Source organism: Prunus dulcis, chromosome 1, assembly GCF_902201215.1.
Source record: "Prunus dulcis chromosome 1, ALMONDv2, whole genome shotgun sequence".
Classification (NCBI taxonomy): domain Eukaryota; kingdom Viridiplantae; phylum Streptophyta; class Magnoliopsida; order Rosales; family Rosaceae; genus Prunus; species Prunus dulcis.
Genome location: NC_047650.1, coordinates 5,506,645 through 5,520,239, shown reverse-complemented (window position 1 = coordinate 5,520,239; position 13,595 = coordinate 5,506,645). Strand labels below are relative to the sequence as shown.

The following is a 13,595-nucleotide window of genomic DNA, read 5'->3' as shown; positions in this document are numbered from 1 at the left end:
TATTTTTTATTTAAGTATAGCCGCACGGCTAGACTATTTATTTATTTTATGCATAGTCACACACCCATACTTATATAGCTGACTTATTCTTGGGTAACAAAAAATAGTTATATTTCTTATTGTATACACAATGTAACCTTCTCAATGAGAGGAAGAATAACATGTGATGGAAGTCCTTTGAGTAAAACCATGTATATCATTATATTTTATCAAATTAACTTCAGAGTAAACTGGACTTTAGTAAACTTCATATGTACTTCAATTAAACAAAAGAATTCTTCTCTTTGTTGAAACTTTCGATGAAGTGTTGCAGCTTCAGATTTTGCTTGTGTTTGATGTCTCTTCATATGTTTCCATGAGAAGTTTGAAGAGAGACGCATATTTTCTGAACCTCTCTCAAAGTTTCCATCCGCTTTCCGTTTTGAAATCCTGAAGTATTGAGCTCAGGCTTGTGCAAACCTTAAGAAAGTCCAGAACTTTATTTGAACTGTTAATCCAAATGAACAATTTTTATTAGGTTAAGCGGACCGAACTGTAAATAAAATTAATAAAATTAAATAAAATTTTAAAAAAGGTGATAAATAGAAGGTAACGAAAACAAAAACTGAAAAGCAGGCAAACAATCAAATACAAAGAGAAATGAACTTCAACAGACTCAGCCTCACCATTGTTCATTGTGTTGCCTGTTGAGCAAGAGGCCTATGAGGCTTTGGAGCTGAAAGAAACCAAAGAATACAATCAATTAAATACTTCAGCTAGAAAATGAATATTCTAAGCAACAAATATATGTTAACAACTAACAAAGGTGATCAGCATAACATGAATTTTTCTACATGCTATTGGAATCCGTCAATGAGAAAAGGAGTTGACAAACTAAACAAAATAACAATTCCCTATAGAGGCATGATGTCCAAAAAAACTTAAATCATGAATAAACTAGATACCATTAGGATTTCCCTGCTCGTAAAAACTACGAAAAAGAGAGACTGCTTCTGATGCCATTATACCTCCATTGCATTTGAATCCTTCACCTCTTGGAGCTCCACCACTACAACAAAGGGAAAGTAAAAACTGAGAAAGCCCCACCACATGAATGGTTTGATGCAACAATCATGTTCAATAAGATCAGAGGAATAACATTATACTGCATTAGTAATTTTCGTTTAGAGTATACTGCACCAACACAGCAATGACAGACATAACAAGTAAAAAAAAAAATATTTGAAACACTCAGAGAATGCAGTGTTGAGAAGACTATAACTCGTGTGTTTTTCTATAATTGCTAAAGGCACTTAAAAATTCCATTTACAGACAGTGTATTTACACAAATATGCCTGAACTATTCTCATCAGCACAATCTCGAATATGAAAATATTTCATCAGGCATCCTAAACACACCATCTTTGGTAAAAATATTTCATATCTTGTCATATTAAAATTGTAGATGCAATTATGTGCACATAAGGATAAAATGTATTCTGTCCACGAATCTCGGTGTGTGAGTGAGTGTGTGTCAAGGAAACAATTTGTAAAAAAAGTAACGACTAGTGAAGACACAGCAAAAAATCAGTTAATTCTTGTTGTGAGGTCGGGTTCAGAAAGAAACCTAATGAGTGGCTCAGAGCTACTTGAGTGCAATGACAATATTGATCCACACCCGCCAAATTTATCATTGCCACAGCCATAAAATACTTCCTTTATTCCTAAAGAAGGGAAGAAGAGTCACCTATATTAGTGGCAAGAGGAAAGAGAAAAAAGTGCCGAAATTTATTAACAAAATCTTAAGAAAAGGGGCATACCAATGAATGATAAAGCCGCTGCACACATTATACATGGTTCACATGTAACATAGAGTTTACATTTTGAAAAAGTTTTGGCAACTTCTGACTGTGAAAGCCTCTTTTCTCTCCACTGCTCAAGAAGGGTATCAATGGCTTCCATCTCTGCATGCCTTGTAGCCTGCATTTTTATGGCAAGCACATTAAACTATAAACTAAATTTCCAAAGGCTTACATATGAAGCAGACTTCCTGGACATAAAACAAAGCAAAGAAGTTCCAAACAGAGATCACATCTTATAAATTATTATAATAATTTAAGAAGAAAAAAAATACTTACGAGAAAACCCTAAAGAATGCATTACGTTCTTAATGATAATCACATAAAACTTACGGTCTAGCTCCAATTAGTTGAATTAGCCTCAGTCATCCCACAAAAAATAATTAAGATCACCGAGAAAATGCATTAACTGGACCCCATCTTTTTTATGTGGTTCCAAGGAAAACTGTATTTTGGAGAAAGATGCAACTGAAATGCGAGAGATTATCCTCATGAAGCAAACTAGAGAGGCGTGGCTAGTCGTTAAATGAGAAGCCTCAAAAATTCAAATACACAGGAACAATTGCTTCTTCAGTTTAAAAACAGTCTGTATATAGATAAAGTTACCAACAAGAACCACGGAAAAAAAGAGAGAGAGGAACCAATGGTAAATTTACATTTCGTGTCTCAGTTGTTCGATTTCTTCCAGATGCTATGACCTTGCCATCTTCAACAATCACACAGCTGATCAATCAAATTTATTGATTAGAAGATGCACTGACATAGTCACACTCTTGACTTCTAACAAAAGCAGCAAATTTCAAGCATACTGTATGAAATTTCAATGATGTGATCAATAGGGTTTCAATAATGTGATAGGATCAATACATAAGATAGGCATATGATATTTAAATTATGAGTAACAGACATGCTTTCAAAAATTCAGAAGAAAATAATATTTTGCACTAAACTATATACTTAGGAACAAGGTAAAGCTGAACATTTCCAGGTGTTATATGATTAAAGAAAAAGGCCAAAAAAGGTGAGTATAAAACCCAAATAAATAAAGACTCTTAAAACCAGGAAAATTATACAATTACCAGAAATCTTACCCAACAGGAACTTCGAGGCAGTCCATAGCCACCTTTGCCTACAATAAGAAAGCAAGACCAAATATAAAAGTTATATACCTGCAAGGGTAGCAAATTTAAGCACCCAAAATGACAATGAAAAATAATAAAGTAAAGACATTGTGTGCACAGCAGTTGAATCTACATGATGCATAGTGTTGCCATCAGCTGAAACGCAAATTTCTGTTAGATGATTGGAACTAATGATAACACAAATGGCCAAAGATAAACAACAAACACCAGACTCAATCCTACTATAAAAGGGGGGAAATAAAAGCCAATTGGGACTCATTTTGACTCAGAAATGTAAAGAAATCTCAGTGAATGGCATTGGCAGATAAAAAATTACTAACATCACCAGGCCAGTCCATCATTGATACATCAAACTTGGGTATTTGTAAGGAATACAATATTTTCACAACTTAAAATCCTGGAAATTGAAGCCAAATCACCTCCCACAATTTATAAGCCTCTACCATGCCATAGGTCAGGATGTTTATGGTATGTATCTATCATAAATTTAGTCCTTTCTATTACAATCAAACACTAATTTAATATTGCAGCCTGCAAGTAGGAAGTCTCGGAATTACCTGTTCTATAGCAAGAAGCATAAATGTAAGAGTATCGTCAGGGTACTCTTCCCCGAGAGATGACATCTATGAAATATACACAAGGGAAGACTGAAAAGGCAAAACATACAAGCAGTTAGAAGATAATAGAACAAAAGGAGAGAAAATTTTACTGTAACTACAGAATAAACTTCAGTTTGGCTTGAAATACGCCAAATTACAAACTCGGGATCTCTCAAGCCTAATTTGTCACCAATTACAAGGGGTAATAAGGATTTGAGGCATTAGAAGCTGGAACATTTAGGGGATTTCTCATAAAAATCTTATTTCAGAGAATTTTAGTTGATAATTTGGATCCACCAGCCTTTGATCCAGCTGAAGTGATTTGGGAACAAAAAGTTCCGACTAAGTTGAAGATTTTGAGTTTGGGCTAGCAGCTCACAAGAGGGTGAATGCCTGTGATTTCCTTCAGAAAAGGAGACAAAACATTACTAGTAACCCCACTTAGAAAAGGATAAAAATGGAGCACTAGTTTGGGACAACCATGGATGGTCCCTTAAAAGCTTCTTGGTTAGCCTCCTAGTAACCAATTGCCAAATCTATCCCAAAACATATTCATGATATATTAATAATATAATCAAATTTTCCCTAAATGGGGAAGCACAATAACTCATGTGCTGGGAAATTTTGCAAGTTGATTCAGGAGTATTTTAACCACAGATATTGAGGTGATGGAGGCCTGCCTCCTCCTCAGACTCTAAGATTACATTACATACATGAAATGTGCATGTTATATGCAAAAATAACATGAAAAATCACCAATAAAACTAGAATATAAATGCAAAGTGACATTCTTTCGAGTGTTTTTCTCCAGAAGGGTGTTGGGTGCATGTTCTCTCTAAATCAACAACCTCAACACCAAACACCCAAAATGTTTTCAACCATTTTCAACGCTCTTCAACCTCATAACACACAAAATTCTCAGAACCCATTTGAAGAATTGGATTAAACTATCTAAAGCTTTTCTTTTTTAAATAAAAGAAAATTACTTTAAGACTTACTTTGGCAGCAGTGACGACGGGAGTTGACGCTCTTTTTGTTTCTGTCAAATGCGTTGGGTTTGTTTTTCAGTCTCTATTTCTTCCTCTTTTACTGCAAAACTAATTGTAGGAATAATGATCCAATTAGTCAAACTTGAATTATAGATAAATTTTTGATATTTAAAAAAAAACGAATAACTTAGCCAAAACCATAAAACAAAGACCAATTACTAGCCAAATCCATACAATCCATACATCATTGCTTTCTATTTTCTCGATTCCAACCTTAAGTCATTTCCAGCGAAACCCAAATCTTTTTAGTAAGCAATCCCATACCATACAGAGAATTAGAAAACTTTGAATAAGCAAAATGGAAAATACCCAGCGGTATATCAGAAAGCAAAATAAAAAAACGAAGAGGAGCAGCTATGATAAAAATATTCTAACCTGGAGGAACAGCTATGATACTGCCAGGGACGAAAGCACATGGAAGAGAAGCTGTTGTGGTGGAAGAGAGAAACACAGGTTAGTGGATTCGAGGTGTAGAAGCAGAGATGGAACCACAGTGGGGTCACAGGGTCAAACGACACTAAAAAAGCCATGAAAATAGGCTTGGAGGTCTACCTGAACCGGTGGTGCGACCCTATGGACTGCCTTCCAACTGCTCGATGTTTTGCCTGGGGAAGAAGAAGCGTACTGCGCTTCAATATTTTTTAGGCTTAATTACACCTCCCCTCCCCTCCTTTCGCTTTGAGAGTACAGCCGCGCGCTGGCTATAAAAGTAGAGCCGTGCGGCTATACTATTTTGAAACCAAAAAACCATTATAACCGTGCGGCTATACTATTTTGAAACCAAAAAACCATTATAGCCGTGCGGCTATACTCTTAAAGCATATTATATTTAAAAAGCATATAGCCGGGGGGCTATACTATTGGGGAAAAAAAAAGGGGACCCGCCTCCCGCCCAAGAAGCGTCCCGTGACGTGTGTCAAAACAGTATAACTAGGCGGCTATACTGTTTTTTATAATAAAAAATTGTAGTAGAGCCGCCCGACTATACTATTTAAGCATATTATATTTAAAAATAGTACAGCCGGCTATACTATTTATTAAAACAGATTATATATTAAAAAACCCACAACTCCATCCAAAACTTTATTAAATCTGATGACGTGGCAAGAGTATTTGAGTAATTTTGTATACTTGGGCTATTTTATGCTTACGTGGACTCCACATAAGCAATAAATTAATCAAACAAATTCAAAAAAAATTAAAAACAACGATAAAAATTCATAAAGCCAAAAGAAAAAAGAAACAAAAATTTATAAAAAAAATTAGTAAAAGAAATTAAATCCCTACAACCACTATCTTCCCCAATATTTCCCACGCTGCCCGAGCCACCCTCAAGTTTAACTTCATCCCCACCTGCAACCCGCCCATGGTAGACCACACCCCAACATGCACCAATCTGCCACAACTCCCCCTACAAATCTGGCAACCGCCATCCCCTACTAGATCCAATCATTCACAGCCCATACACACAACCAATTCGCCACACAACAAATGGATCGGAACCCATGAATATCCAGAAAACAAAAGCAAAAAACCTCATTTGTATGCAATCTCCTTTTACGAGATTAGCATGTCAATTAAGGGAGAAGAGGGAGCGGAAGAGGAGAAAAGGGGCAGCACCATCCCTTCCTCTTTATCTCTTTTTCCCATCACAGATGGCCCACCCCCACAACTCAACAACATAGTCTCCCACACCGTAGTCCAAAAGAGGAGATTGAGAGGTTGTGAAGAAAAGTAAAAAATAAAGAGATTAAGGGGCGGCAGATCTGGATTATATGCCCCTTGATTCTTGCTTGTTTTTGAAGTTCGATGTCGTTGGTAGAGATTGGATTGCGAAGGTGATGGAGCTTGAATTTGGGGTGGGCTAGTGCTGCTGGGTTTGCTGACGGGGTGGTGGTGCGATGGGAAGAAGATGGTGGTTGCTGGCTTTTTTTTAATTATTATTTTAATTTAGGCTCTTATAAAATTTTCTTTAAATTATTTTTAAAGGGCCACATGGATGAACTTGCCAAAAAGCCCATACAACATCATCAGATATAAATAGAATTTTGGATGGGGTTATCAAACCACAATCAAGGGGGTAAGTGGGCTATTTTAAGTTTAAGAGGGCAATGTAAGATTTAACTGTAGTTTAAGGGAGCATTGGTGTAATTAACCCTATACAAAAACTCCATGAACAAGATAATGTCGTTTTGGCTCAATTAATTTTTTTTTAAAATTACTTGGCCAAAACGACGCTGTTTTGAGCCAAATCATTTATTAAAAAAATTGAAGATTTTCCTTCAGCTTTCCCACACCCCTCAAAGCCCATCTGATAATCACCCCCAAAACCATCAATTTCTATTATTTTCTCTTCAAACCCATCGGATTAAGAAACACAAACTTCAGTGGTAGTGTTGTAATTTTAAAGCTTTTCAAAGCTCTTATGGTATGTTTGATCCCATTGAAAAATCAATTGGGGTTTTCCCTATAATTGAAGTATTATAGGGTCTATTTATAATTTAGGCCCCATTTATGGGCTTATATGTTAAACTATAAAAAATAAATAAGCATTCAAAAACCTAAACCCTAATATAGAAGAAAACAACCCACTTGAATTTCAAGTAACATAACTTCATTTATGTGCTACTTTTGCCTCCAACAACAAAATCTCTTGACCTATAAGGTATGCATGACTTTAGAACCAAGTAGAAAATTAAGTATCTTTGTAAGACTAGAAAAAAGAAAGAAAAAAAGAGATACATGTATAAAAATGAGAACCTAGACTAAAAGATGTTGGTGATTCTCCATGCTCCCGTTCTTTACTTAACTAGTCTCCATCTCTTTGGCTTCTTAGTGTGAGAGAAATATAAAAATAAAAGAAGAAATTAATACAAGAAAATGAAAAAGGGAAAAAGAGACCAGAAGTGTGATGGCCACAATCCAAAACAAGCATTTATGCTATTTCCTTTTGTCTTTGACCATTGGTGCTAGAATGAGGCCTTCTAACAAATCGTCCCTGAAACAAACAAGGAAGACCAATCTGAGTTAGACAAAGAGATCAGACAAATAGACTTACTATGATAGGGAACAAGTTATTCTATTTAAAGTTTCAATTGAACTTTTCCTTGTTAGTGAGGAAAAAAAAAAGGAATTTTATGTATAAGAATCTCAATATACAAGTATTCGCAAATGTTTTGATTTTTATCTCTTGAATAGCCGGGACATTGAGGAATATCCAGAAAGGCATTTAGGAAATCGGTCTGATTCTATCTCTGTTCGTTCCGTTTGAAGAAAAGAAGGATCCCAAAGAATCGATTGAGAGGCTGACGTGCTTATCTTCTTTAAATATATTTTTCAAGAAACTAATTTAGAAGTAGAATCAAGAAAGGACCTTAAAAACGGTCAACCTGGGCTATATGGCCCAGGCCACTTGTATGTTTGTAAGCCTAAACTAAAACATTAGCCCACCCAAGTATGCCTTTCCACACTTTACGCATAAATAAACCCCTTCTTCCCCTTTTATTATTATTATTTTTTTTCCTCTTTTGTTTTGTTACAATAGCCAACCCCTTTCCTGTACGTAGAAAAAAAAAAAAAGAAAGAAGCAGAAGTAGAATTAGGAGTATATATTCTCTTAGGACTACATCAACTAAATGTAAAGGAATATCCATGTTGTTTTCAAATAAAACTTCGATTTAATGGTACTCTTTTTTGTTTTACTAGTTTCTATTTATATGTACTCCTCACTAGGGTATTTTGTTTTATCAATGAAATTCATTTGTACTGTCGAATTTTGTATCTTCTTAAAATATTTGTACGTAAGGTAAATTTAGCCCACCCCGTTTTCAAAACCTGGATCCATCCCTGAATAAAATGATGGGGTGTAAATTTAGTTTCATCTTGTAATTGGGACTATTTTAGTCCTTCGGTGCCCTAGAGTTTTTTCCTTATAATGTTTTTCTTTTCCTTATGAAAAAAATTCGCAATTTTGAGCTTTAGAAGTTGGTTTATTGAAAAGCACAAAAAACTTGGATTACTCACACTAGCTAGTAAATTTTAACCGAAAAACAAAAACAAGCTAGTAAATAAAGAGAGAGTGACAAAAAAGAAAAAGGAAAAAAGGAGAAGACATAAATTGGAGGAAAAAGAAATTAAATTAGTTTGATTGCCTTGTATCTTTATTTGGACTCAACAATGTGAAATTTAAAACACTTTTTTTCCATCAATGATGAATAACTCTAATCAACGACCAAGAGTGTTTTAGAAAAAGAAGTACCTTCATTCTGGGCCGTCGATCCGCGTTGACTTTTCTGACTTGGTACCTGATCTTCTTAGAGAAGAGGCGTGTACGCCGTTTTTCCTTGTAGCGCAGCACGCTAGCCTCTCTCAGTCCTCCGGCGTCCGAGAATAAATCAATCTGGGCCAGCCTGGCCTGCCCCAAACGAAACCAAAATTATCAACAAAATCATTCAGTGATATGCACCACACACCCTCTCTCATGAAATTTTGATACCATAATTCACAAATAATTATATAGAAATTTTTTTAAAAAGGACAATTCTGTCATTTTCTCATACATTCTGGATTGTCCCAAGAGATTAAGCAATTATATCGACCTAGAAAAGGACTGATACCGCCTCCTATAAAGTCTCATTAAAAAATAAAAAAAAATAGTAGTAAATATACAAATGAAAAAACGTATATTCTTGTTTGTTTTTAGAGTAATAAGTATTTTGACATTACGGCAAAGCAACGGAATTGGTAAAAATACAATTAACTTTGCCTCATTTAAGCTTAAAATATTAGAGGTCAGAAAAGAGAGTTTAAAATATCAAACTTATCAGTTATGGTTGGTGAGAAATAATGTTTTTTTTATATTCATTGATGGGGAAATTTTTTTTTAAAGTGAAACATAGGCAAGTGTTTTTTTTGTTTCTCATTATTAGTATATTCGGAACACGCGCAAAATACGTAGACGTAAGCAGAATGACACTAAACGAACTTTTACACTAAATTTTTGGAAATAAAAGTGGGATTTTAAGACATGACAACGAACTCAGTTCTTTTTTAAAAAAAAGTTAGAGCCATTATAATTAATTTTATAAACACCAAAAGCAGAAGGAAAAAAAAAAAAAAAACTTTGTGCTTTTGAAAAAAGGAAAAAAAAAAGAGAAATTGTGAGATTGGTAGCAAAATGAAATTAATGCAAAAAAGAGAGAAATAGAAAAAGCACCAATAGAAAACTGAGTTCTCTACTCTCATTAAAACGCAGAATAAAGTACTTAAAGCGCACCGACTTTACTGGCCTGACAGAAAAAAAACAGAGCAACTCGTTTTTTTTCAAGCTTCACACTTTGAACAACGTATATTTTTTCCTGGAATTTGATTTTCCGGCGAGAGATGAGAAACATACAGAGACGTCGTTTCCGGGCACATCAGATCCTGGCATTTCCTCCGAAAACGGCGACGCTTTGTCCGACCAGGCATTCAAAACGTCTTCGTAGTCCAATTTCAGCATCAGCCCAGGCTCCTCCGCCTTCGGAATCGGATTCGTCTCCTTGGGCAATTCCGCAGCGGCTTTCGCTTCCAAAACCGATAGTTTTTCCACTTTCTTTTTCTTCTTCTTCCCAGCCGAGGCCACCGAAGCCGGAGCTGGGGTAGAAGAAGACTGAGATTTGTTGAATCTGGGAGAGATTTCAAGAACATCGACGGTGGGGAAGCTCCACCAATTCCCATCATCAACATGCCTCAATGGTCTCACTCCCCCTCTTCTTAACCCGAACCCGAATTCGAATTTCCCGCCAAATCCCAACCCCATCGGATACCCGTAACAAGAATTCGAGGAATTTGGATTCGGGTTCGAATTCATTTGCCCGCCACGGCCACCGCCACCGCCGCCATTGTTAGACTCGTCGACTGAATCCATGTCCACGTTCATACTTCCCATGATGCTGTCAATCCCCTCTTCAATCTCCTCGTCGAGAATCGACTCGGCATCGAAGTCTTCATCTTGGTGATGGTAGCTTCCACACATCTCCATAGAATTGGAATTGGAATTAGCCTGGGAATCGAATTCCCCAGGACTCTGGCACATCTTTTCGAACGAAATCAGGGCTTTGGGCTCGAACTGAGAACTGGGTTTTTCTCCGATTGGCTCGCCGATTAAGAAACCGGAGCTTCCGTCGTCGATGACTCTGAAGGGCAAGAGCAATTCTGCAGATTGGTCCAAGAACGAGTCGTGGGGCTTGGTGAATTTCCGAGGATTTGTGAAGTTTTTGGTGGAGAAGATGTTGGGGTAAGCTGTGGAGAGCAATGCGGCGGCTTCATTGTAAGTCTGGTTGGGGCGTTTTCGAGGGGTTCGGGGCTTTCGAGTTGAGATTGCGAGGCCCGAGTTGCTTGATTCTGAGAGAGTTGAAGAAGGAGAAGATGTGGATGTTCGGGTTGATGTGGATGGGGATTTGACTATGTCAAGCTCAAATGCATAGGTTCTTCCGCTGCCGCTGAAACACGAAGACATTTGTGGATGATTTCGAGGAACAAAAAGCAGAGGAATTGAATTGAAAACCCCCAAAATTCAGGTGGTTGTTGAGTTAAAGCCCAGAAGAAACAGAGGAGATGAACTCATAGAGTTTAGGAACTAAAGTAAAACCCAAAATTCAGATTGAATTCGAGCTGTGGCTGCTCAACAAGTAGACTTGGAAGACTAAAAAAGCCAAAATCTTTGCCGAAAAGAAGACAGAAAGAAAAAAGGTGCAAAACCCTAAACCCTGAAAGTAGAAGAAACAAAAGTACTGGCTTGAAATGAGAGTAGGAAAAGGCCAAGCAGTTTTGGGAATAAAATAGAAAGGGGGACACAGTAGAACACTTGAGAAATGGGTCTTTTTTATGCTGAAATTCCAAATTGGAACAAGGAATCAAGACTTCATGGGACACTAGTAGAAAGGTTTCTAAAAAACCCAAGAAAGCAAACCCCAGAGATATGCATAAGAATTAGGAAAAAGTTCCTATTTCCTCTCACAACTGTTTCTCTTAAAAAAACAGAGTATCCCAAAACCCTAGAAAGAAACCAGATACTCAAAGGCAAGTAACTGGGTATTGGGCAAGAAGGTATGGAAATATCTCAGAAAGGAAATTTACCCAATAAAGGGAACCGAAGAAGTGTATATTATACTGTGAAAATTCAGCACAAAACAGAGGGATTGAGAGAGAAGAAGAGAGAGGAGGTGGTGTTTTTGCAGAGTAGGTCACGAGGCAAACCAAATAAAAGGAGGAAAGAACCGTTGGGAAGCCTGTAAATACTACAAGTAGCATATGAAGAGACACAGATCCTCTCTCTTACTCTCCGTCTCTCTCTCTCTCCAGAGGGGACTGAGAGACTGAGAAGTGCCTATGTATGAGTGATGGAGATGAGACAGGGGAAGAGACAATACTCCAGTTTCAGCAGTTCTGGCTGTGGGACCGTTTTTCTTTTTCTGCCTTGTTTTGTTTTATTTCTCTCTTTTTTTTTTACCACTTCAATCATTTTATCTTGCTTATTTTACTATATTGCCCTTGTTCCCCTGCTTTTGCTGCCCCCCTTCTTCATATTTTTTTAAATTCATTTTGTGAGGAAATAATTATTTTCTATACTTTTTGAGGATGCTGCAATACTATTATTACTGTAATGAATTCTCAAATAGTAATGCTTTTATTTGAGAATTTTGCTATAGATTTTGAGATAATTTTTACGAAACAAGGGAAATTTTATTGATAAAATAAAGGATTACAATAAGCGGACAACACGTCTAACTTTAACTCAACAAATTACGTAATAAAGGGTTAAGGACACCACAAACTAAATAGTATTTGAGAACATTTTAATGAAATACAATTTGGTCTAATTTATTAATTTCTATCAATAAATTCATATTTAATTTTCAAAAAGAAGAAATGGTTTTATTATAAAAAGATATATACAGAAGTAAACCCAAAAAAAAAAATTATAAAACTGTCAAGTTCCAGCTTTTTTCTAATGCCTTTCTTTTGGCCTTAACTTTGTTCAAATGGTTATTGATAAAATATATTGTGTTTATGATTTTTATTTTCTATATGGCTTGATTGAAATCCTTTGCTTCAAATTAAAAACATAAACATTGATTTTTTTTTTTTTTTGGAGTTTTCTCACTCCACTTGTGTTTACATGAATGAGATGTATCACATGCAACCACACCTTTATATTTTTTTGGGCAATTATTTACAAGTTTTATATATGATTCGATCAACAACCCAATCATTGAGAACAACTTAAACGGGCTTTCTCAAGTGATCAAAACAAAAATAAATAAATAAAAAAGAAAGAAAGAGAAGGTTTTTTCATTAATTTAAATAAAATCATTTTTTAAATATGAATTATCTGGTTACTTGCTAACCTTTTCATTTTCTATTTCTCTCACTCAAAATACCAAATCGAATGTCACATTGCAATTATGATTCTATCCCTAGGGTATGAGCAAAATTCTAGTGATATAATTTGAACTTCAAACTATTCATGTAAATATAATTGTCAATCGGGGGTAGCCTAGTAAAAAATGGCTTTGATTAGGTTAGAACTTCCGTGGCAGTGTGAGAAAACCCTCATCTCACTTCCTAATTTGAGCAAAATATATAATTAAAGTGGGCATTAATGGATTTAAGAAAAGAAAAAAGAAAAAAACAATAATTAGAATAATAAGATACACAAAAATTGAAAAAAGATCAAAGGGCATGGGCATGTGGTGAAAACTGGTGATCCAGATGTTCTCATCCTAACCATGGGACAAGCATGGATGTGCTGTGTTGTGTGGATGATTCTAAGTATGCCACCCATACCCCCCCCTGCAAAGTTACTTGAGATTTTATGGAAACCCTTTTCTTATCTGCTGAGGTGGCAAGGTCTGATTGGGTGCTTGAGATTTTTAGGGCTGACTGGAATTCTTTTATGGGTTGGAAGATATTCACGTGTATCAA

At 35.9% G+C, this 13,595-nt stretch overlaps 2 protein-coding genes across 3 annotated transcripts; both read right to left on the bottom strand.

Moving 5' to 3' along the window:
• Window positions 1–176: 176 nt before the first annotated feature.
• On the bottom strand, window positions 177–5,290 carry LOC117612121 (tRNA-specific adenosine deaminase TAD2). Its single transcript, XM_034340868.1, has 11 exons — window positions 5,181–5,290; window positions 5,004–5,054; window positions 4,578–4,676; window positions 3,538–3,627; window positions 2,930–2,967; window positions 2,495–2,561; window positions 1,800–1,959; window positions 1,607–1,703; window positions 945–1,048; window positions 666–715; window positions 177–487 (listed from the first exon to the last, which is right to left on the bottom strand). The coding sequence occupies exons 4-10, from the start codon at window positions 3,601–3,603 to the stop codon at window positions 672–674; spliced, it is 576 nt and encodes a 191-aa protein (XP_034196759.1). The 5' UTR covers window positions 3,604–3,627; window positions 4,578–4,676; window positions 5,004–5,054; window positions 5,181–5,290; the 3' UTR covers window positions 177–487; window positions 666–671.
• A 1,976-nt stretch (window positions 5,291–7,266) lies between these two features.
• Window positions 7,267–12,010, bottom strand: LOC117616759 (protein CHLOROPLAST IMPORT APPARATUS 2-like). Of its 2 annotated transcripts, XM_034346169.1 has the most exons (3): window positions 10,024–12,010; window positions 8,887–9,042; window positions 7,267–7,626 (listed from the first exon to the last, which is right to left on the bottom strand). In XM_034346169.1, exons 1-3 carry the CDS (start codon window positions 11,125–11,127, stop codon window positions 7,564–7,566), a joined length of 1,323 nt encoding a protein of 440 aa, XP_034202060.1. In that variant the 5' UTR covers window positions 11,128–12,010; the 3' UTR covers window positions 7,267–7,563. The 2 variants fall into 2 exon arrangements, with proteins under 2 accessions (XP_034202060.1, XP_034202061.1); XM_034346170.1 differs by lacking the exon at window positions 7,267–7,626 and having other exon boundaries at window positions 8,915–9,037; window positions 10,024–12,009.
• Window positions 12,011–13,595: the final 1,585 nt, after the last annotated feature.

Coding starts and splice junctions, on each gene's coding strand:
- LOC117612121 (XM_034340868.1), bottom strand. CDS start 3,603: ATGTCATCTCTCGGGGAAGAGTACCCTGACGATACTCTTACATTTATG. Junction 1,049..1,606: donor AGCTCTGAGCCACTCATTAG/GTTTCTTTCTGA, acceptor CCTTTGTTGTAG/TGGTGGAGCTCCAAGAGGTG. Junction 716..944: donor CGAGCAGGGAAATCCTAATG/GTATCTAGTTTA, acceptor GGTTTCTTTCAG/CTCCAAAGCCTCATAGGCCT.
- LOC117616759 (XM_034346169.1), bottom strand. CDS start 11,127: ATGTCTTCGTGTTTCAGCGGCAGCGGAAGAACCTATGCATTTGAGCTT. Junction 9,043..10,023: donor TGCCCGGAAACGACGTCTCT/GTATGTTTCTCA, acceptor CGTTTGGGGCAG/GCCAGGCTGGCCCAGATTGA. Junction 7,627..8,886: donor ATCGACGGCCCAGAATGAAG/GTACTTCTTTTT, acceptor TGTTTGTTTCAG/GGACGATTTGTTAGAAGGCC.